At 40.4% G+C, this 22,408-nt stretch overlaps 3 protein-coding genes across 9 annotated transcripts; all 3 read left to right on the forward strand.

Annotated features, from left to right (window-relative positions):
• The first annotated feature begins 15 nt into the window (after positions 1-15).
• LOC6740161 lies at positions 16-2,745 on the forward strand. The gene is made up of 8 exons (XM_016181123.3): positions 16-960; positions 1,019-1,127; positions 1,189-1,324; positions 1,386-1,530; positions 1,586-1,662; positions 1,721-1,836; positions 1,890-2,004; positions 2,078-2,745. The coding sequence occupies exons 1-8, from the start codon at positions 314-316 to the stop codon at positions 2,176-2,178; spliced, it is 1,446 nt and encodes a 481-aa protein (XP_016039634.1). The 5' UTR covers positions 16-313; the 3' UTR covers positions 2,179-2,745.
• On the forward strand, positions 2,679-12,664 carry LOC6740167 (protein no-on-transient A). Of its 3 annotated transcripts, XR_006542060.1 has the most exons (6): positions 2,679-3,084; positions 4,305-5,574; positions 6,135-6,440; positions 6,497-6,552; positions 7,717-11,687; positions 11,930-12,144. XR_006542060.1 is itself a non-coding variant. In XM_016181126.3 (5 exons), exons 1-5 carry the CDS (start codon positions 2,728-2,730, stop codon positions 12,161-12,163), a joined length of 2,223 nt encoding a protein of 740 aa, XP_016039635.1. In that variant the 5' UTR covers positions 2,679-2,727; the 3' UTR covers positions 12,164-12,664. The 3 variants fall into 3 exon arrangements, 2 of the variants coding, with proteins under 2 accessions (XP_016039635.1, XP_016039636.1); XM_016181126.3 differs by lacking the exon at positions 7,717-11,687 and having other exon boundaries at positions 11,930-12,664; XM_016181127.3 differs by having other exon boundaries at positions 7,717-12,144.
• An 824-nt stretch (positions 12,665-13,488) lies between these two features.
• LOC6726131 (furin-like protease 2) lies at positions 13,489-22,287 on the forward strand. Of its 5 annotated transcripts, none has more exons than XM_016174028.3 (17): positions 13,489-13,663; positions 15,386-16,313; positions 16,383-16,487; positions 16,549-16,624; positions 16,697-16,797; positions 17,082-17,216; positions 17,276-17,435; positions 17,494-17,797; positions 17,849-19,072; positions 19,131-19,318; positions 19,384-19,540; positions 19,607-19,881; positions 20,071-20,356; positions 20,431-20,630; positions 20,701-20,988; positions 21,053-21,276; positions 21,344-22,287. In XM_016174028.3, exons 2-17 carry the CDS (start codon positions 15,516-15,518, stop codon positions 21,785-21,787), a joined length of 4,965 nt encoding a protein of 1,654 aa, XP_016039640.1. In that variant the 5' UTR covers positions 13,489-13,663; positions 15,386-15,515; the 3' UTR covers positions 21,788-22,287. The 5 variants fall into 5 exon arrangements, with proteins under 5 accessions (XP_016039640.1, XP_016039641.1, XP_016039637.1 ...); XM_016174031.3 differs by having other exon boundaries at positions 13,491-13,663; positions 16,697-16,806; XM_016174029.3 differs by having other exon boundaries at positions 16,549-16,797.
• Positions 22,288-22,408: the final 121 nt, after the last annotated feature.

A 22,408-nucleotide genomic window follows, 5' to 3' on the forward strand; every position in this document is an offset into this window, starting at 1 on the left:
CGAGGGCTTGCAGTGCGACACTGTCATTTTCAAAGTATCGTTGAAAGATTTATCGGCATATTTCAATTGTATGGTGTGGAATTACTGCAAAATATTTGTATAAATTATTATACATAGAAATCGGAATAGGGAAATACGTTTAAGCGACATCTGACATATACAAATATGTAACTATTCTATACTCGCTACTTTGTTAATCAAAACTCTGTGACGTCACACTGAATTGTACACCACCTTCTCAAGCATGCTGCATTTGTTTTGTTTTGATTGAGAGAAGAAATACCGGTGTTTTTGTCAGTTAATCGATTATATTATGAGCATTAAGATATATCTACCGCTCAACTATTATTACATCAAAAAGCCAACTAATTTGTACGGGCAAGTGCAGATAAATGAAGATAATGTCGTATCGTATTACGTGCTGGAAGCATCAGATTTGGAGTTCAGTGACAAGGCCATAAATCATGAAAAGGGCAATCTGCGTTTCCTGGGCTCTATTCTCAACGAGGATTTCAATGCGGACCAGAACCAATTTCTTAAGTTCAATATGCGATTGTGCTTCACCTACAATAGCAGTCAGGCGAATATAACACTGGTTTACCTAGGCATTACGCCCGAATATCTGAAGCACATTAAAGTGATTCTCTACGACAAGCAAATGGTACGAAATCTTTTCGTATCTGGTGAATCTGGAAAAAGCCGATCCTTGGAATACAATGATCTTGATAGCACCGATTGCGACTTTCTGGAGCTCTCTAGACTGAATCAACCCACTGCTGAGAACCAAAACAAGCCAAACAATAGTGCCAACAGGAGTATACAACATGGCTTAACACTCATTGCCGATTCTCCAATTAAGATATTCGAATATATGGCAGAAAATGTATTTATCAACAGAGTTATGGTTCACTCAACTATTTATAAGCATTTCAAGGAATGGCAGACTGCATGTGATAAACGGTATTATTATTATTACTATTATTATAACTATAACTATTACTTAGTTTCTATCAAGCAGATCTCGACCGGCTAATATAGTACTTGATAGAATACTGGGGATTATACTGATGCTAATACTATTTTCGCTTGCCACACAGCCTGGTGATTTTCTAATACAAATATCTCATGTATGTCCGCCATACAAATTTGATTTTAAATATGTGACATTAACTTGCTTATCTATTGTAGTACGTCATTGACGAATTGTACGGCCTGTTGAAAGTATTAGAGGGCAGTCCCATTGGCCTCAAGCTGAATATACATTTAAATAATTTCTTTCTCGACTGCTTCAAATATCATATTGAGCTGTGGTCAACATTTTTGGGTAAGCTTTTGGGTCTACTTAAGTGCATGATAAGATTGATAACTTTGTTCCCTTACTACAGATTTCATTGAACCTTTAGTACGACAAGTTTTCTTGGCCATTGGCATGATTGGATGCTTGGGCTTTACATTCCAGATAGCCTTACTAGTGGACTTAATATCCGTTATTGGCTTACATTCACATTGCTTCTATATTTATACCAAAGTGTAAGTTTCTGCAACATATATTGACCGCTTTAAAACATTAATATTATTTTCATAGCCTCTACAATGTGGAAAGAAGAGGTCTTTCTGTCCTATGGCAAGTGGTTCGAGGCAATCGTTACAACATTTTAAAAGGTATGTATTTTTAAGATTTTTGCTGAAGTTTAGTTTTACCAACTCTTATACTTTTCAGGTCGCACTGAGTCCCACAACTATATGAATCGGCAATTATATCTAGCTACCATATTTTTCTCGGCTATTCTGTTTTTGTTACCCACCACCCTTGTCTACTATATAGTTTTTGCTGCTGTAAGTTTAATATAAAATCGTTGAATTTCACAATAATACAACTTTCTTTATAGCTGAAGGCGCTCACATTTGCCACTCTAAGTGTCTTTGATTTTTTGCGAAGAAAACTGATGTATCTGCCGATTGAAGTCTGTATAAAGCGGTTATTAAGAGGGTGTCATGAAATAGGTAATTGTAAAAAAATAAATAATAATAAAATATAAAATAATATTTAAATAATGATTTTTCTATTGACTTGCAGATTGTATTCAAATCAAAGATGTTTCACATCACGAAAGGGCTTTCCTGATGCACAAACAGCAGAAAATCAACGTGACAGTGTATAAAATTACAACTTTATAATCCTTGCCATATATAGAATATATTTAGAAGTAAACATGAGATGTTTCAAAAGTACATTTACATTTTATTTATTGTAACTTCATTTGTTCATTTGATGATTTTTATTATTATTATTAATACAAGACAAAATAGAAAATAATAGAAATTGTGGTTTTTGTGTTTCGATAAATTTGTGTTCGTGGGAGAATCTAATTATCGATAACAATTTTCAATCAGTGTTCAAGGTCCATAATATTCTAAAACTTATACCAATTATTTTTAAACCCTTCCAAATGTTTGATTTTTCTGGCTACTCGTTTTTTTTAAAACTTATTTCTCATTTTTAAAAGCATGTTATATTAGACATCTGTTTTTTTTTATATACCGATATTACGTTTGTTCCATTCCACACATACCAAAGTAGGCATTGTGTCACCACCTATGCTGTGTACGTATAATACGTTTATCTGCTTTGTTCCATTACATTCAGTTTTTCAATTTTGACGACGCTTGTCAACGATTTGTAGCAAGCACTTTTTAGTAAAGCGAAAGGAATAATAATATTAAAAAATGGAAAGTGCGGGGAAACAAGATAATAACGCCACGCAACAGTTGCCGCAGCGACAGCAGCGGGGAAACCAGCAGGCCAACAAAAATCTCGGCAAGCATAATGCACTAAAACAAAATGATTCCGCGGATGGATGTCCGGCTGAAAAGAAGCAACGATTCGGTGGTCCAAATGCCCAGAATCAAAACCAGAACCAGAATCAAAATGGTGGTGTAACGGGCGGTGGTGGTGCAGTTGGTGGCCCCAATCAAAATAAGAATTTTGGAAACAACAAGGGTGGGTTCGCTGGAAACCGCAATCGCAACAACAATCGCGCTGGAAACCAAAACCGGACTTTTCCAGGCAACAACAATTTAAATGTAAGTTATCTAAATTCGATATAGTTGATTAGATTATCGCGGGCACTTAATTGTATACAAATATTAGGTATTCTTCACATTTTTCGGGTAACTGACCACATACAGCTTTAATCAAACATATGCATGCATATAATTGCCGTTACTGATAATTTTTGCAAATATTTTTATGTACAAATGCCCAAGAAAGCATATGTATGTATGTACATATCGAATTCTTATAAAATGAACACTTGTAGCCAAATGTGCTGGGGCATGTACATACATACACGAGTAGAAAATATGTACATATGTGTGAACGAGTAAATATTCTTGACTTTTCTAAATGAAATGAATTAACATTATTCATTGGGCGAATATGTATTTGTACCCTTATGCTGCATAAGTCATCAGTATTTTCCCGCTAATTAATTAATGTTTCAAAACGTTCATTTTCAACAGTAGAACTATCACTAATTTTATGATTCCCAAGTACTTTTTTGTAATATATGTTTAGAGAACAGTCCGCATAGAAATGCAAATTAGTTATTTGAAAAGGAAAACATTACGTTTTTATAGGAATTTAGTCACTACCTACAATATATTCTGCTGAATTATAGTGCTCAGTGGATCAATTAAATGGTTTGCTTATTGATTACATTGATGACGAATGGCTATAAGCATTATGAAAATGGGTTTGCAAAGTATCGCGTGCTTGAACTACAAATACTAAAATTAAGCAAATTGCTAAGCTTAGTCAATAACCTGGCACTTATAGTACAAAATGTTTCGGATGATTGGTGCCAGATAGTTGTCATAACATCCAAGATATGGTTTTTGAATTGCCTACAAACTACAGATGTTTTGGAAAACCGAAACTAGATTCCAATGACTTATATCCTTTTGCTGCTAGAAGAAACTTAACTTAAGTGTACTTTGCTGTGTGAATGTATCAAGGACAAACCCGTTTTCCAAACAACTAATATTGAGTATTTCACCCGCTCTGTATAAACTTTGAAGGGATGAAAAGGAGGAGTATCTCATTAGAACAAAGACCGTATTTAAATTCACTTCTGGTTGTCAATTTATATGGGGGAAGTTTAAGTGGGGGGCACGCCTGTAGAGCCGATTCAATTCCAGTTCAGTTTGTATTCAAATGGTGTAACTGGATTGGAATGACGGCACTGCAGATGCGGCTCACATATTGCATATTGTACTTATTCAAATGTATAACACAAATATAGCAAAAGCCCAACAACGAAACATCAAAGGCGGACGGTCCTAATGCACTTGCTAAGAACAATGAACCGGCAACTGCAGCTGCTGGCCAAAATCAAGCGAATCAGAACGCCAACAAGGGCCAAAATCAACGGCAAGGACAAAACCAAAATCAAAATCAAGTCCATGGTCAAGGAAATCAAGGAGGACCAGGAAATCAAGGAGGAGCAGGCAATCAAGGAGGCCAAGGAAATCAAGGAGGAGCCGGAAATCAGGGAAATGGTCAGGGATTCAGAGGTCGCAATGCTGGTAACAATCAAGGTGGCGGTTTCTCCGGAGGTCCGCAGAACCAGCAGCGTGACAACCGAAACCGCAGTGGTCCACGCCCTGGCGGAGGTGCAGGTGGCACGATGAACAGCACCAATATGGGTGGTGGTGGTGGCGGTGGAGGCGGCGGTCCGCGCGGCGGTGAAGACTTCTTCATTTCCCAGCGGTTGCGCAGCATCTCTGGGCCCACCTTTGAACTGGAACCGGTGGAAGTGCCCACGGAGACGAAGTTCTCTGGACGAAATCGTCTCTATGTGGGCAACCTGACCAATGACATCACCGACGATGAGCTGCGCGAGATGTTCAAGCCATACGGCGAGATTAGCGAGATCTTCTCGAACCTGGATAAGAACTTTACATTCCTAAAGGTCGACTATCATCCCAATGCCGAGAAGGCTAAACGCGCCCTGGACGGATCGATGCGAAAGGGTCGCCAGTTGCGTGTACGATTCGCACCGAATGCCACCATTTTGCGGGTGAGCAATCTCACGCCGTTCGTTTCCAACGAGCTGCTGTACAAGTCCTTCGAAATCTTTGGTCCCATCGAGAGGGCCAGCATCACCGTCGACGATCGTGGCAAGCATATGGGCGAGGGCATAGTTGAGTTTGCCAAGAAGTCATCGGCCAGCGCCTGCCTGCGGATGTGCAACGAGAAGTGCTTCTTCCTCACTGCATCCCTTCGACCGTGTCTGGTCGATCCGATGGAGGTGAACGACGACACCGACGGACTGCCGGAGAAGGCGTTCAACAAAAAGATGCCCGACTTCAACCAGGAGCGCAGCATTGGTCCGCGCTTCGCCGATCCCAATTCGTTTGAGCACGAGTACGGTTCGCGCTGGAAGCAGCTGCACAACTTGTTTAAAACCAAGCAGGACGCACTCAAACGCGAACTGAAAATGGAGGAGGACAAGCTGGAGGCTCAGATGGAGTACGCACGCTATGAGCAAGAGACGGAACTGTTGCGTCAAGGTCAGTATATGTCACGATTTGGGCGGGTTTTCCAAATGCCAACAGCATTTTAACAATTCGCATATTTGATGCCCGATAAATCGAAGTGTTAAAATGGTTAGGGTAACATATTTAAATTGATCCTTTGCGCAAATCAAAAGGAATCCATTCCGCTTTGCGTGTTCCTCGAACAATTTCTTAATAACTAATGCTATTTTATGCATTCACAAAGTATTTGATTCGCATTGAAGTGATAATTTCGGTGCTTTTAAAAACAAGAAAATTAATAGCTTATTTGCTATTCATTCTGTCTGTATGACAATGATTTTTTTGGGATAGGCTTTTCTTGATTTATCTTTGCTTTGGGAGCGGATCTTAAAGCGTTCGTTAAAGAATCCAAAAACATTTCATTTATGCCAGTCCGTTTCGTACTTTTTCGATTCTGGACACACAAATCACACTTGTAATTGCTGTGCACAGTATTCTGGGATAATGGAGCTAACTTATGGCCACCTAAAATAATTATTTGGGCGATCTAAAATCAATTTGTGCCCTACTAAGTAAATACGCTTCCATTGCAGAGCTGCGAAAACGCGAAGTTGACAACGAGCGCAAGAAATTGGAGTGGGAGATGCGCGAGAAGCAGGCCGAGGAGATGCGCAAGCGCGAGGAGGAGACCATGCGGCGGCATCAGACCGAGATGCAGAGCCACATGAATCGCCAGGAGGAGGACATGCTCCGTCGGCAGCAGGAGACACTGTTCATGAAGGCGCAGCAGCTCAATTCATTGCTGGATCAGCAGGAGGGATTTGGTGGCGGCGGCGGTAACAACACCACTTTTGACAACTTCGCTGGCAATAGCAATTCGCCATTCGAGGTTTTTAGAGGTAAGCGATCGAAACTTCGATCTTCGATGATCCAACAATAATATGCTCGATTTTAGGCAATAACAATAACAATTCCACAATGATTGGAAACAATGCTGCGCCCAACACACAGGTATGTCCGCATCCTAAATACTATTCAACGAAATATTCAGTAACCAACAGATCTGTGGAGCTACAAGAGCTACTGTCTATGATACCCTTCACGAAACTATAACCCAATGCATATACTTTTCTTAAAGTTAATATCAATTATTAACATACTCCGCTGGCAATTTATCAGATCAGGTCTATTTCGAAAAGTTACAACAGTTTTTTTTTGGGGAACATGAAGAGATTCTAACGAACTTAATTGATTAAATGGGGCGGAAAGCTAATTTATTCGATGTCAAACAAGAGGATTATCCTTTAAAACGCTGAGGCTAAGCGTTAACAATCATTTGGGATTTGCTTACCTCTCTGCTCTTTGGAACTCAATATGTACTGAGTGGCTAAAGAAAGAAAACTACTACTTTTTTATTAGACAATGAAATTGATTGATTTTGTACTCAGTTCATCCAAATGGATCGGTTCAATGTGATTATTTTGATTTGCTGACATCGCAAAGTCAAAAGAATTATAATTTACCATCTTAATCTTAAATGCAAGTTTATCTTTCATGTTTGAAGATTGTGGGTAGTAGGCACTTCTCATTTTGAACTAGAGGTTTATAAAACCTCGGAACAGGAACACTTTTGTGTGTTATTTTCTACAAAGACGATCAAAACTTTGTGAGTAGCTAGCTGTCGAAAACATTGCAAGTGTTTCGTAAGACAGCAGTTACAACATCCATCTGCTCGAAGCTGGTAGTTAAAACAATAAACCAGTAAACAATATGCCAATTACTTGAATAGAAAAAAAGGATTTTAATATTTTCTGGTAGCTGCTTTCATCAGCCAGGTCTGGGTGAAAAAATATAAATTATATAAAATCTGGAATGCATTTAAGACTTGCGATGAGTGGGGGCTATGTACTTTATTTTGCGTAACGATTAACATATTTAATCATAAAAACGAAGTCAATTCTTTGTGCAAACGAATCAGAAGTTGGGAATCGAGATTTGAATCGATATATTCGAGTTTGGGGCTATGTGGTTAGTTATTCTATTCAATATTTGGAGATTGGGTGTGGTGGGTGGCCACAGATACAAATTTAAACATAATTCACCTCTTTTTTGAACTGGGTTCCTCACGGCTAATGCAACACTCAATTGAACAATTGTATTTCCTTGCTTGAATAGGACTCCTTCGCTTTTGAATTTGGGGTTAACAATATGAACCAAGGCGGCAATCAACGTGGAAATAATGGCGGAGGAAATAATGTCCCATGGGGACGTCGACGTTTTTAGACACTGGATCGATCGAACAATATACAATACATATAAGGATGAGATTTGACGTACTCTCAAATATTTGAATGCGTTTCACATTTTAACTTGGCTCTCGCTTGTGCGCGCGATCAGAATGAACTTGCTTAAAAGGATCCCTCTAATCGCATGCACCCAAATATGTTTTAATTTATTATCGATCGTCTATCGATCCTAAATTTTAAGAGTAAGGACACGCAAAGGATGAACCTTACAAAATAGTATACAATCTGAATCCGAAAGTGAAAGTGCAATGCTGCAGCAAAAAGAAAAACGAAATCATTGCGTACATATACTTAATCATAGCGATAATTTAAGATTATGTATGCGGCGAACTACATTCTCCAGTAATTTAATTCTTTTTTGTCCACCATTCAAATTAAATATATATAAAGATATATTCCTAATCGATTTATTTGAACATGAAAAACGCAATATTAATTCAAAAGAAAAGAAAAAAAGAAAAAGAAAGTTAAGAACACTTCGAAAATCTGGTGAGTATTCCGGATGAGCGCATGGACTTGATCTGGATCTGGATCTTGGTCTGGATCTCTCATCTCATTCGATGTCCACTAATGGATCCTTCTGTTGTGCAGAACTATTCTACGCTTTCCCACTATTTTGTTAATGATTAACAAATTAAATGATTAACAACTTTTTTTCTGGCAGTAGTCGAATTGCAACTCAATTTTTTTTTATTCATTCTAAATAAAGTTTTTATTTTCTTCATATGTTTTAGTATTTATTTCAAGTATTTATCGGAAGAATTCAATTAATTTCGGTAAAATTTTGTTTAATTTTTGTTTTTACATTTTGTCTCTTGCCCCTTTTTTTTAAAATATTCTTTTATTTGATAGAAATATTTAACAGAACTGCATATCTTATCTAATATGGAATTTTTGGGAACTGATATTTGTTTTGGGGAAAATGCAAGGGAAAACCATTCAAACGCTTGTGTATTTGGATATACATTTCTCACCGATTTTGGATATTACTTCAAGTACTATATTATTTAGGCTAGATCTTGATAGTTTACGCCGTTTTCTTGCAATGAAACCGACAATCTCAGACCTCGACCAAAATTTGATGAATAATACTTTGTGTTAACATAGAGAAATCAAACAGTTGTTTGTGTTTTATACCCGTATACCTTTCATGTTGCATAAATATACATTTGGCATATACCTACAAAGCAACAAATTTAAATGTAGATGTAATCAATTGTCATGCTAATAATTTAATTATACTTATATAAATACATATATTAGTATGTTCAAAATACAACTTTAATCAAACAAATATTGCACTTTGAAAGCAAACATCAAATATTTACATTTTGATCAGTTCTGGGTGTTGGCACCGAAAATTAATTTTAGTAAATTAATAAACAATTCGAAGTGTATAGCATATCTTTAATTTTTTTCAATTTTGACGCAAATGAGAAATAAACGGAAATTGACTTCCAAATGCGAACATAACCATGTTATACTGGAATGCAGATGTCAACTTATGATATTCGGGATTTATCTGTACTTATTATATTAATATTCTTATACCCTTACAGAAAGTATTTTTGTCACAAGTTGCAACGCATCAATGGAAAGAATTCTTAAACAGCAACTCACCGTAGCAAATTTAACTTGACTACAGTTTATTCGGTTTTTTTTGTTCGATTTTGTTAAATTTTGGAAGTTTGTCGAGTACCTCGACTAACAGATACCCTGTATTCTGCTATGCAAGCTGGTACAGTTTCCGGGCTGCATCGGCGTCTGGAATCTGCATGCTTAATCCCAATTTCAAGCTGGTATAGATATAGAAATATCAAAGTCCAACATACGGACAGACATACGGACAAGCAGGCGGACATCAAATCAAATCATATAAATTCATATCAACTAATCTAGTATACCCTTCTACTCCGCGTAGTAACAGGTGTATATGGACTTCCAAAGATAAAACTATCGGATGGGTTCTTTCTCTTGAAATTGGATTTATTTCTTTGCTTGGGCACAATATTTTTTACTTTTTGTGCAATTATCAAGACAGTGTAAAAGAGTTTGAAGCTCAAATCTAATAAACAAATTTGTAAGCTAGCAAACATGTGGAAACATGAACTTTTGGCTTTCGTCAATTTGGAAATTCTGAATTTTAGTAATGTGATTTAATTAATTACCAAATTTTGCTCCCGCATCGTAATATTCATTTGGATAATATATATATATCAAGGTATATATCTGCTGGAAATCATTTTGGAGGATGGTTTTTAGTGCAATCAAGAGAATCGATTTTGGTAATTCGTTTTTTGTGGTTTCTGGGCAAAGATGGGCGCGCGAAAAGTGGGCGGTGTGTTATGAAGAAGCAACGTCTTGCGATTTTCCATGAAAAATGCTCTCTGAGAAGGATGAATATTTCAATGCAATGCCATGGCGAATGGGAAAAGGTAATGCCTGCCCTTGTGAAATTTTAAATTTATTTTAACCCCCTTACAGCTGAAATAATTTAATTATTTTTATATTCAAGTTCTTTTACAGGTTTATTTAATGAATGTACGAAGACTTGCATCGTATTGCATGTATATACAAATAACATTGGAATCTCTTTAGATGGAACATCGCTCTATTGCACTTAGTGTAATATTGTGAACTAAAATAATATTTCAACAACGATTTTTGGGCTTACGATTCTTATGTGGCACAGATATCGATACGATATAGGGTTCAAAACTGATTTCTTCTGCCAGTAATTTAGTGCAAATTGAAATATTACCTTTTGGGTGTAAACTTCTTTTTTTTTTTGTCCTTCGGGAATACGTGATTGTTCTTTTCTTCTTTTTTTCAATATTTCAAAACACAATCTTATATATTTAATAAAAATCAGACTGGTTTCAACATACTATATGTTTATAAGTCATGAAATTGCTATTGCTTCTGGCAAAACGGCATTAATGAATGTTTAATATATGTTTTAAAGGCAATATTGTGTGGAACTCCCAGTCAAGTTCATTATCATACGCGTAAATTATGCAAAATATTGCTATATCAGTGGGCGAAAATGAAAAGTTATCTATGAGGTTTATAAATCTTATAATCTGAATCTTATAATTTGAAGTACAAATTGGTAGCGGCTATTCCAATTTTTTAAAAATGAATTCTATGATTCAGTGCTGCTTCAACGATTTAAAAATACAAAACTGTATGTTTTCGTCTCGAAAAGTAAATGGAATATTTAATCCATCGTTATGTATAATGAATGGTTCGACCATCAAAAGAGATTTATGTGGCCAAAATGGCATTTTAGTTGTTAATTTTTTTTATATAATAAATGCTGGGCAGTCGGTTTTCTTCGTTTTGAATTTGTTCAATACGGAATGACTGTATTCTAAAAGATCTGATTGATTTGGCTTAAACCCTTTATCAAATCAATAATAATAATCTATAATCTATTTTATTTAGTCTGATAATATGCACTGCATATTAAGATGCAAATATACTTTGGTTATTTAGTGTAGTAATTAATTTCGTTCGACGATCAATCAAACATACATACGTATGTATTCAATTGAAAATTGATCTTCTGTGTTAGATTCAAAAGGTTTCCTCAGAATTTTTGGCTACATAGAAAATCTACAAATTTGTGGTGACCAAAAAATAACGAAAAATGTTTGTTTTCTTGATGAAAATGTTTGCGTGTGGATTTTTGGGTTCGAACCGGCGATAATAAGCTCTTATTTCGATGAAACTCTTCAGCTTTGGCCGAAGATGAAATATTTTCAAGATCGCAAAACGGCGTCTTTGCTCGCAAATGAAGTCCAAATCGACTGGCAGCAAAGCGCTGACGTTAATCAGGTAATCTAATCAATATGTTAAAATGAACCCCCAACACTTTTAAGCTATAAAGTGTTTCTTAAAGTAAAGTTACCATTGTTCGATCAACGTTGCTTGGTTAACTAAGATCCTGCAACGTGGGCTTGCTGTCCATTTTCCGTTTTTTTTTTTGTTATTTATTATGCAGCACTTCATTAACCACGCGCTGCATTATTGAAATACTCCCTACCAGAATTTTGAACTAATCCAGTTTGTGTTTGCAGGAGATCAAACGCCTTGACGGTCCCATAAGCGACATTACTTCAAACTTCAACCCACCAGATTTGGATTCGGATATATATATAGTGGCATTCGTATTGGAAAAGTTCCCATATCACGTGTTTTATACGAAAATTGTACAGAACTGTGGCAGCTTTAAGAAACGCACACAGCTTGATGCTCGATCAAATATTATTAAAAAATGCATAAGCAACTTAAATTGGTTAATTGTTTTATAATTGATGCGGGGATATGAAATTGCGATGAGCTGAAATGAAAAGCTTGAAAGATTTAAAAAGTATTAAAACATATAAGCAGAAAACCCTTTCAAATAAAAGAAGTTGTATACAAATGTTCTTTTGATCGTTATAATCATTCTAATAGCTTCGTTTTATCGTATTATTTTAGTTAATTTGTTTGATCTAACTCGTGTCTTATTTAACGGTATCATTCAACAGCTGGCAATCAGCAATCTGGCAACACTGCAAATCCAATCTGAAAAAATATTTTTACGCAAGTCAAACTGGCACTTAAATCTATAAATAGCAATCAAAAAGGAAGCTAATAATTTAATATAGCTGATAAAGCGGCAATTTATTTATTTATTTTGGAAACATTCATTTTTTCTATTTTTTTTACGCCGAAACCCGCTCGATTTGATAAGCTTTTTCGTATTTCCGGCAACATAAAATAAGTCACCGATAAGCCAAATTGAAATAAATAATTTAGATTTCATATTACTTCCAAGGCTTTTTTTATTACAGTGCACTTCCAATTTGCGTCTGCTTAAGGTTTGTGTATTACTTCCCATTGGAAACAACCATAACCTGTCCTAACCGCTAATAATTGTTTAATGTTGAAGCAGATATTAAAAAGTAGCGCGTTGCCTTCGCATCTGTTTGTATTTGCGTGCTTGTGTGTGTAGCGACACCGGGGCTCAAGATGCATATGTATGTGCATACATTTGGGATTTGCCAAAATCTTTGGCTTAAATACATATGTACATACAAACAACCAAACATTTATGGGGGATTTTGTGCGACTGGATTCATTTGTTTTTCGGGTCACAAAAAAGCGGAAAATGGAAACGCTAATCTCGGCTAACCAATAACAACGAAAACCTTGCGCTACCGCTAAATGTTATCTCTTGTTTGAATGTCAGCGCTTAGAGAGCGTCTTCGCACGTATGTATGTACGGTACAAACATACGTATGGCTGGATGGATGGACAAGCTTCCAGCGGTTTGTGTGTATGTATGTACTTGGCTTGCACGAAAGTTTCAGTTTCCTATCGAAACACGTCTTAAATGTGTATTTATCATCGGCTGTGGTACGAAATGCACGTCGGTGTATGCGTGCGTACGTAATAGTTGATATTTCTCTTTTTTTTTATTGTTACAGCACGGTTGCGTGTTATGTTTTGCATTTTGTTTTGAAAGCTCCGAAAGCTGTGCTTTATGTAAAAACATACATACACTTGCCAATGTACGAATGTTTGATTGCACGATTGTATGTACGTACGTTTGTATGTTCGTTTGTACGTTAATACTTGGCGTGTGTTTGTGTATGCGGTTAGCACAAATCCAGCGAGAAAGAAACAACCAACGTTGGCTATATGTATTAACTTCAAAATAAAGTTCAGTTTAAGCTGGAGCGCAGTCGAGGTTGCGTCGCTTGTTCGTTCGGTCGGCTTTTTGGTCTTTCGGCTTTCGGCTAGTTCCTATATTGTATGTACGCATGGTAAGCATGCGTTCTCTTTCGCTTTTCAAGTCTCAGTTTCAGTTTTCAGTCTGTTCGATTGCGTTTTGCATAGCATTGCATTGATTTAACAATAGCTAAATAAAGCTTAGAGAGTGTATCTGTGATTTATTTCTAAATGTGACCGCTTTGAGCCAATTTGTGCATAAATATGTATGTACATATAATGCTTTGGATTACATGAATCGCTATTGCCATTTCTGATGCACAATGATGTATGTATGTACGCAAAGAGCATACGAATGCATGGCTTGCATTACGTGATTTCATACATCTGTGGGTGTATGTATGTATGCACCATCGAAATGGCAACTCTTACGCATAAAAATTGCAAATGTGTAAAGCCCCACGGACCCACACAGCCACATAAACATTATCGGACGCAAATGTATACATACAAAAATAAGTTGGCTTGGTGGCTTAATTGTTGTTGTTGTTTTTTTGTTGATAGTGTGCACACAGTGCGAAATTAGTGTGATTAAGTGTGGAGATGTGTGATTTAATAAGCATGTGGGAAATACAGCGAGAGTGACTGAGATGGAAAATGGGAGATGTACAAGCTGAACTTGCCCAGAAACATATACATATATACACACGTACATATGCATACGTTGGTAGGATTATGCTCGGCAAAGTGTATTATAAAGTATTTCCTTACAAGCGAACACAGCCATATATGTATGTTTTTTTAAACGAATGGCACAGTAAAACAGAGACCGGAATAGATGTTGTATGTACATATGATACTGTTGATATGATACCATAGCCATAATTTAATAGCCTTTTCATGTAGCATATGCGTCTAGCTATGCAATATCGGGCATGCATAACTGCATATCCTATGTACATATGTATATCGAAATATGGGATAAACATATCACTTGACTAACACATATGCATACATACATACATATACATGTACTCATAAAAATTGAAAGAAGCGTGCGCAAATTTAAACATTGATAATATAAATTTACACGCAGCGCCGTGTGCATACATACATACATATATTATTTTCTAATTGGAAACGCGTTGGCAATGCCTAATTGGTTTGATTATAAAATTAAATTTCTTCATTTGGTCGCAGGTGTACGGTAACTCTCTGTTTTTTAATAGGGTTTTCATATAAACAAGCGTGGTTCGATGGAGTGATATCCCCGGTTTTCCGTTATTTGTTTATAACTTTCAATTGCTATTGAGCTTAGTATAATGCTATTTCAATAAAGAATAATGTTAATTCAATTTAAAAGCTCGGGTTCCGTAGTGGTGAATATGTTAATTAGAAACATGATTAGAATGGGCTATTGCATAATTCCCCTATTGCAGACCCACTGCATCTTACACTTCGGGGGACTTTCCGACCGAAAACAATAGAATCAAATGACATGTGCATAGATACGTACATATCTATGTACAGAGATATGTGTATATGGCTTACTCATTGTTAACACTTACCTGTAGTTCCCCCCAGGTGATTCTGTTGTGTCATCCGACGAACAATGGATCATCGCAAATAGGCACTTCATTAATAAGTAAGCACAAACCGTTTCGGCCATAAATATCTGTGATATACGATATATGAATCATTTTGGCATCTCTGGTTATAAAAAGCCCACGTTTAACCGGTCCAAGGTTTTTATTTGGGTCTCTCGCACAACACAAATTCAATCTACAATTGAAGTGCTTTTTCGTGTTCTCTTGCAGATACTAGATCGTGAGATACGAGATCAAAAAAATAGATTCATGAGTACGACAACAGGAAAGGGAAACGTCGCAAAAGGACTCTTCGGGAGAATCAAACTACCTTAATACCATTAGCTAAACTTAGTTAAATATGTCAAATACGACGAGGTCCAGCCGAGTTACCATCGGTAGAATTGGAACCGCGCCACAGATCACAGATCCATGGTCGTCCGGCTTGGAGAAGCAGCGACCTTCCCGCTGTGGAGGCCCCAAATCTCTCGCAGAGCCAACGTACCGAAAGATCGGACGGCGAAAGATGATGCTCCATATGCGAGTCCATGACCCTGGAACGACTGCAACACAAAGAGCAAATGAAACGGCAACGGCAAAACTCAATAGAATCTATTTATGTACATTTAACCGAATGGCACAGAGCTGTATATATTTTGTATTATTTTTAGTAATCCTAAGCCCAAATACTAGTTGTGCTCTACGGAGTAGTGCGGGTGAGACTCAGAATTATGCCGGAATACTCAGCAACGATAGTGCGTCGACAACATACGATGTGTCGTCACCGCACAGCAGTAGAAGAACAAATCCCCCAACATCATCATCCAATGCCAATGATGATGTTGATTATCGTAATGATAGAGAGCTCCACAAGGTCGACCTGGGAGGTGAAAGAGCGGGTCAAGCTGAGACCATTAGCGGCGGCAAATACGATTATAACTATGAAAATACTCACACAAATGCCAGTGCGAAAGATGAAATTGTTGAGCAGCTTGAACGGCAGTCAAATAGCCTCGACTTCGACGGGGTCGATATGTTTGGCGCCTTCAGCATTCCGGAGGAGGCGATATACACAAATGAGTTCGCCGTCAACATTCCAGCTGGCAAGCAAATGGCAGATGTTATAGCTAACAAACATGGATTTATCAATAGAGGACAGGTGAGAAGAATGTTTGTCCAACGCTGCCATGGAATTGGTGCTCACACAATTTACTTAATTTTTTCATAGATTGGATCGCTGGACAACTACTATCTGTTTCAGCATCACCATGTATCAAAGCGTTCGCTGCGCTCCAGTCGCAAGCATCAGGGCGCCCTTAAATCAGAGAACGAGGTGCGTACTCTTTAAAAAGTATCCAGTGGGAGCAGAGATTTCAATCGTGATTGCCTTGCAGGTGAAATGGATGCAGCAACAGCACGAGAAGGTGCGCCGAAAGAGGGACGGCCCGTACCAGGACTTACCCACCTACAGTCCGTATAATCTTTTACGCCAACACGGCGGCTACGTTGTCGATCCGAATCCGCATCTTTCATTCTCCCCAGAATCGATTTCGTTAGCCTCGCACTCACAGCGCATGGAGTACCGGGATGTCAGCTCGCATTTCATCTTTCCGGATCCGTTGTTTAAGGAACAGTGGTATCTGGTGAGTAAAGTATGTAATCATCTCTCATTTAAATGCATGCTTCATGAATCCATATATATTTTATAGTCCATAGTCCATTAGCTCAGCGTAGTTTCCTTTGAGACGTTCAATCGATTGCTACTAACCGTGTTTAGTGTTGATTTTGTTGATTTCGAAATATTTTCTTTTCTTTTAACATGCTTAATTTGTAAATGTTTGGATTTCTTTGTGGAATGATTGCCTATTTTTGCTTATCTCTTCGTTTGTTAATCAATTTGTAAATTCCCACAAAAATCGCTTTGTAGAATGGCGGCGCCAAGGATGGCTTGGACATGAATGTGGGTCCCGCCTGGCAAAAGGGCTACACCGGCAAGGGCGTGGTCGTGTCCATTCTGGACGATGGGATTCAGACAAACCATCCCGATTTGGCCCAAAACTATGTAAGTATCCCAACAAAAAAATCCTATGATCAATTGTTAAAAATACGATTTAAACGCAGGATCCCGAGGCCTCTTTCGATATTAATGGCAACGATTCGGATCCAACGCCCCAGGACAATGGTGACAACAAGCACGGAACCAGATGTGCCGGCGAAGTGGCCGCGGTGGCTTTCAACAATTACTGCGGAGTGGGAGTGGCCTACAATGCCAGCATTGGTGGTAAGTGATCATGGTTGGTGTGTATCAACTGCAAACCATCTAAGCTGTTTGCTATTAGGAGTACGAATGCTGGACGGAAAGGTCAACGATGTGGTTGAGGCCCAGGCATTGAGTCTTAATCCGTCGCACATCGATATATACAGCGCTTCCTGGGGACCGGAGGATGATGGCTCCACTGTCGATGGTCCTGGTCCGTTGGCCCGCCGAGCCTTCATCTACGGAGTGACCAGCGGTCGGCAGGGCAAGGGCTCGATTTTCGTTTGGGCCTCTGGCAACGGTGGACGCTACACTGACTCCTGCAACTGCGATGGCTACACCAATTCGATCTTCACCCTTTCCATTTCGAGTGCCACTCAAGCCGGGTAAGTTGACAGGATGTAGACTTGGATTCTGATTCAGTAATGCTGTTGCAGCTTCAAGCCCTGGTACCTGGAGGAGTGCTCCTCCACGCTGGCTACCACCTACAGCTCCGGAACGCCGGGACATGACAAGAGCGTCGCCACCGTCGACATGGACGGCAGCCTGAGACCCGATCATATCTGTACGGTGGAACATACGGGCACCTCGGCATCGGCACCACTGGCAGCCGGCATTTGCGCCCTGGCGCTAGAGGCCAATCCGGAATTGACTTGGCGCGACATGCAATACTTGGTGGTGTACACATCAAGGCCGGCGCCACTGGAGAAGGAGAACGGATGGACGCTGAACGGTGTGAAGCGAAAGTACAGCCACAAGTTTGGGTACGGTTTAATGGACGCTGGAGCAATGGTGTCGCTGGCGGAGCAGTGGACATCGGTGCCGCCGCAGCACATCTGCAAGTCGCGGGAAAATAATGAGGATCGCAAGATAGACGGTGCATACGGCAACACTTTGGCCACGCATATGGATGTCAATGGGTGTGCGGGCACGATCAATGAAGTGCGTTACCTAGAGCATGTCCAATGTCGCATTACCCTACGGTTTTTCCCGCGAGGAAATCTGCGCATACTGCTCACCTCGCCGATGGGCACCACCAGTACCCTGTTGTTTGAGAGGCCGCGCGACATCGTCAAGTCCAACTTCGATGACTGGCCCTTCCTGAGCGTTCACTTTTGGGGCGAGAAGGCGGAGGGTCGCTGGACCCTGCAGGTGATCAACGGCGGACGCCGGCGCGTCAATCAGCCGGGCATCCTGTCCAAGTGGCAGCTGATATTCTATGGCACTTCCACTCAGCCCATGCGGCTCAAGTCCGAGCTGCTGAACAGCAGTCCCCAGCTGCGCAGCCCTAGCAGCTCCAATCCGTTCCTCTTCCCATCGGCCTCGAACATTGGCCAGCCTGCCAACGAGGGTGGGAACTTCAATACGGATAGCTTTGCCAGTTACCTCAACTATCAGAACATCTTTAGCAGCGCTGGCTCCGATCCGGAACCGGCAACAGCTACACTCGACGGTCAGAATGTGACCGCAGCGATTGCTGGCGGCTCGTCCGCTGAATCGCTTGGATTTACCGCCTCTGCTGCTCAACTGGTAGCGGCGCCCGAAACGAGGGACGGCGACAAGAAGATCCTGCACTCCTGCGATGCCGAGTGCGACTCCTCCGGCTGCTATGGCCGTGGACCCACGCAGTGCGTTGCCTGCAGTCACTACCGCTTGGACAAGTAAGTGGTACCAGCGCGCATTTGTGGAGCTCGGGTGCTAATGGTCTTATGTTTACAGTACTTGTGTAAGTCGCTGCCCACCGCGTTCCTTTCCCAACCAGGTTGGAATCTGCTGGCCCTGCCACGACACCTGCGAAACGTGCGCCGGTGCCGGACCCGACAGCTGCCTCACATGTGCTCCGGCCCACCTGCACGTCATCGATCTCGCCGTCTGCCTGCAATTCTGCCCGGACGGATATTTTGAAAGTAATAATCATCTGGCTTTGTTCTTCAAACATTTGCTGTTGTTAAACAATCATTTCTTTGTACAGACAGCAGGAATAGAACGTGCGTTCCCTGCGAGCCCAACTGTGCCTCATGCCAGGACCATCCCGAGTACTGCACTAGCTGTGATCACCACTTGGTCATGCATGAGCACAAATGCTACTCGGCCTGTCCCTTGGATACGTACGAAACGGAGGATAACAAGTGAGTAAACATATATTTGGTTAGCGCAATAAGTGCTTAATTTGTTAATCACATCGCGTTCAATAGATGTGCCTTCTGCCACTCGACTTGCGCCACCTGCAATGGCCCCACGGACCAGGACTGCATCACGTGCCGCTCGAGTCGATATGCCTGGCAAAACAAATGCCTTATTAGCTGTCCGGACGGATTCTATGCCGACAAAAAACGTCTGGAGTGCATGCCCTGCCAGGAGGGATGTAAGACCTGCACCAGCAACGGAGTTTGCTCCGAGTGCCTTCAAAACTGGACGCTGAACAAGCGGGACAAGTGCATCGTGAGCGGCAGCGAAGGCTGCAGTGAATGTAAGCTTATCCAAAGGCATCCAGTTTATATCTATATTAGTTAGGAAAGGGTATTCTCTTTGCCTTTCCCACTGAAGAAAAACTTAATTTTAAGGGAGGAAAAACTATGAGATTGAATCTTAGTTGCTACCCTTTTTTTTAATTGCTTGATTTAATGTATAATTTGCTGAATTGCTCTTCATCCTGCAGCTGAGTTCTTCAGCCAGGATGAGGGACAGTGCCGCCCGTGCCACGCATCCTGCGGCAGCTGCAACGGACCAGCGGATACCAGCTGCACGTCCTGCCCGCCGAATCGACTGCTGGAACAGAGTCGCTGTGTTAGCGGCTGTCGCGAGGGCTTCTTCATGGAAGCGGGCTCCCTATGCTCACCATGTCTGCACACGTGCAGCCAGTGCGTCTCGCGGACGAACTGCAGCAACTGCTCCAAGGGTCTGGAGCTGCAGAATGGCGAATGTCGCACCACCTGTGCCGATGGGTAAGCTGTTAAGATTGAAGTACCACCAGTGTCCCGGAGCCGCAACTCTCAATGTGTGCCGTGTATCATTATAGTTACTACAGCGATCGTGGCATTTGCGCCAAGTGCTATCTCAGCTGCCACACCTGCAGCGGACCGAGGCGCAACCAGTGCGTCCAGTGCCCGGCCGGATGGCAACTGGCCGCCGGCGAATGCCATCCCGAGTGCCCCGAGGGCTTCTACAAGTCGGACTTTGGATGCCAGAAGTGTCACCATTACTGCAAGACGTGCAATGGTATGTTGTATTCTCATCTAGCTGTCAATTTTCTAGCATAATGTATTTCCCCAACGTTTTTCTTTCCCAGATGCTGGACCATTGGCCTGCACGTCGTGTCCGCCACACTCGATGCTCGATGGCGGTCTGTGCATGGAGTGCCTGAGCTCACAATATTACGATACGACGTCGGCCACATGCAAAACGTGCCACGATTCGTGCCGCTCCTGCTTCGGACCCGGCCAGTTCTCGTGCAAGGGCTGTGTGCCGCCGCTCCACCTGGACCAGCTGAACGGCCAGTGTGTGTCCTGTTGTCAGAATCAAACGTTGGCCGAAAAGACTTCGTCAGCGGCGTGCTGCAATTGCGATGGCGAAACCGGTAGGCAAACAGTTTATATACGAGCAGCAGGATCTAATATCATTGAAATGGCAACTGATTTCAGGCGAATGCAAGGCTGCCTCGACGGGTGGCAAGCGGCGCACGGTTGTGGGCAGCGGTAGTGCGTACAAAAGCAGCGAATCCAAGCACGGATCCTTCGAGAACGACGGCAATGCCAGGGAGTTCGTCCTGCGACTGGACTCCCCGCTGACGGCAATCACAGCCATAGCTGTGGCCATATGCCTGCTGATCATAACAATATTCTCCATCATCTTTGCTGTTTTACAGGTGAGAAACTGACCTAAAGGTAATTGAATATAGCTTCAAGTTCAAGTTTCGTACTCTTTTTGTGCAGCGCAATAGCAACCATGTATCCAGGAATTCAGTGCGATATAGGAAAATAGCGAACACGTCGTCGTGCAGGCGAAAGAACTTGTCCGCCAAGCCCGCCAGCGATGCAAGATTCATTTTTAACATTGGCGAGGACGACGATACAGATGGTGATAATTCCGATGACGAGTTGGACGGCAACGTGGGCACAGATATAAGCAACAGGATCGTCTACGACCGCAAGGGCAATGATCATGGACACGAATTTTACATTGAGAGTACAAATGATATTGATGCGATCGAGTTTCACTGCAATGGAGCCGGAGCCCAGAAAGCAGAGACCCAACCACCAAGGTGCAATGCGAACGGAGGCAATGATGATGACATGCTTCATTACGATAGGCATACGGATGCGAACCGAACAAATCATCCGTCATCAAGCACAAGCCGTACAAACATCCGTAGCTGATTGATTGAACAATGGACGACGCGACAGCGAACGTAATTGTACCAACCAACCAACCAACCAACCATCAAGAACTTTGATCTTGGCTTTCTTGCTCTGGACTAGTAAATTGTAACCTTGCTTTGAAGGAATATAGCGAATCGAAATATTTAACATCTGAAAATGATAAAAATTTATATGTGATTGTGAATTGTTTTTATATATATATTTGTAAATTTAATGTTTGTATTAAATTTTTATGAAAAATGTTATGTCAAGTTGAATGATGACAGTGTCCTTTTTTATTGTTCCCAGCCATTATCCATTATCTTTTCTATTCAAATAGGGAAGATGAAAATGGTTAAGAGAAAAAAAAAACCAAAATAAATTTTGATCGATTTATTGGCAAACATCGGAGAACAAGAGAAAATATCGCTTTCGATACAACAAAATTAGTCTTAGGATTTATTGTTTTTAGTTTAATAAATTTTTTAATAAATGTAAACAATTTTTAAGTATCCGAATCCATTCTTTTTCTTCGTTTGTTATTTATCGTTGTAATTTTTCAAGCATTTCTGCGTTGCACGCAAATGAAAGGGAAGGCATTACTATTATGGTTTTTTATTTCATTCTATTTTGTTTATT

The sequence above is a fragment of the Drosophila simulans genome, chromosome X, assembly GCF_016746395.2.
Source record: "Drosophila simulans strain w501 chromosome X, Prin_Dsim_3.1, whole genome shotgun sequence".
NCBI lineage: Eukaryota > Metazoa > Arthropoda > Insecta > Diptera > Drosophilidae > Drosophila > Drosophila simulans.

Bases quoted from the DNA above. Each gene is read 5' to 3' on its own strand.
- LOC6740161 (XM_016181123.3), top strand. From the start codon at position 314: ATGAGCATTAAGATATATCTACCGCTCAACTATTATTACATCAAAAAG. The intron at 961-1,018 runs GTATTATTATTA...TCTATCAAGCAG, and splicing joins CAGACTGCATGTGATAAACG to ATCTCGACCGGCTAATATAG. The intron at 1,128-1,188 runs GTATGTCCGCCA...TATCTATTGTAG, and splicing joins TTCTAATACAAATATCTCAT to TACGTCATTGACGAATTGTA.
- LOC6740167 (XM_016181126.3), top strand. From the start codon at position 2,728: ATGGAAAGTGCGGGGAAACAAGATAATAACGCCACGCAACAGTTGCCG. The intron at 5,575-6,134 runs GTCAGTATATGT...CTTCCATTGCAG, and splicing joins GACGGAACTGTTGCGTCAAG to AGCTGCGAAAACGCGAAGTT. The intron at 6,553-11,929 runs GTATGTCCGCAT...TTGTGTTTGCAG, and splicing joins ATGCTGCGCCCAACACACAG to GAGATCAAACGCCTTGACGG.
- LOC6726131 (XM_016174025.3), top strand. From the start codon at position 15,516: ATGTCAAATACGACGAGGTCCAGCCGAGTTACCATCGGTAGAATTGGA. The intron at 16,314-16,382 runs GTGAGAAGAATG...ATTTTTTCATAG, and splicing joins GATTTATCAATAGAGGACAG to ATTGGATCGCTGGACAACTA. The intron at 17,217-17,275 runs GTAAGTATCCCA...ATTTAAACGCAG, and splicing joins CCGATTTGGCCCAAAACTAT to GATCCCGAGGCCTCTTTCGA.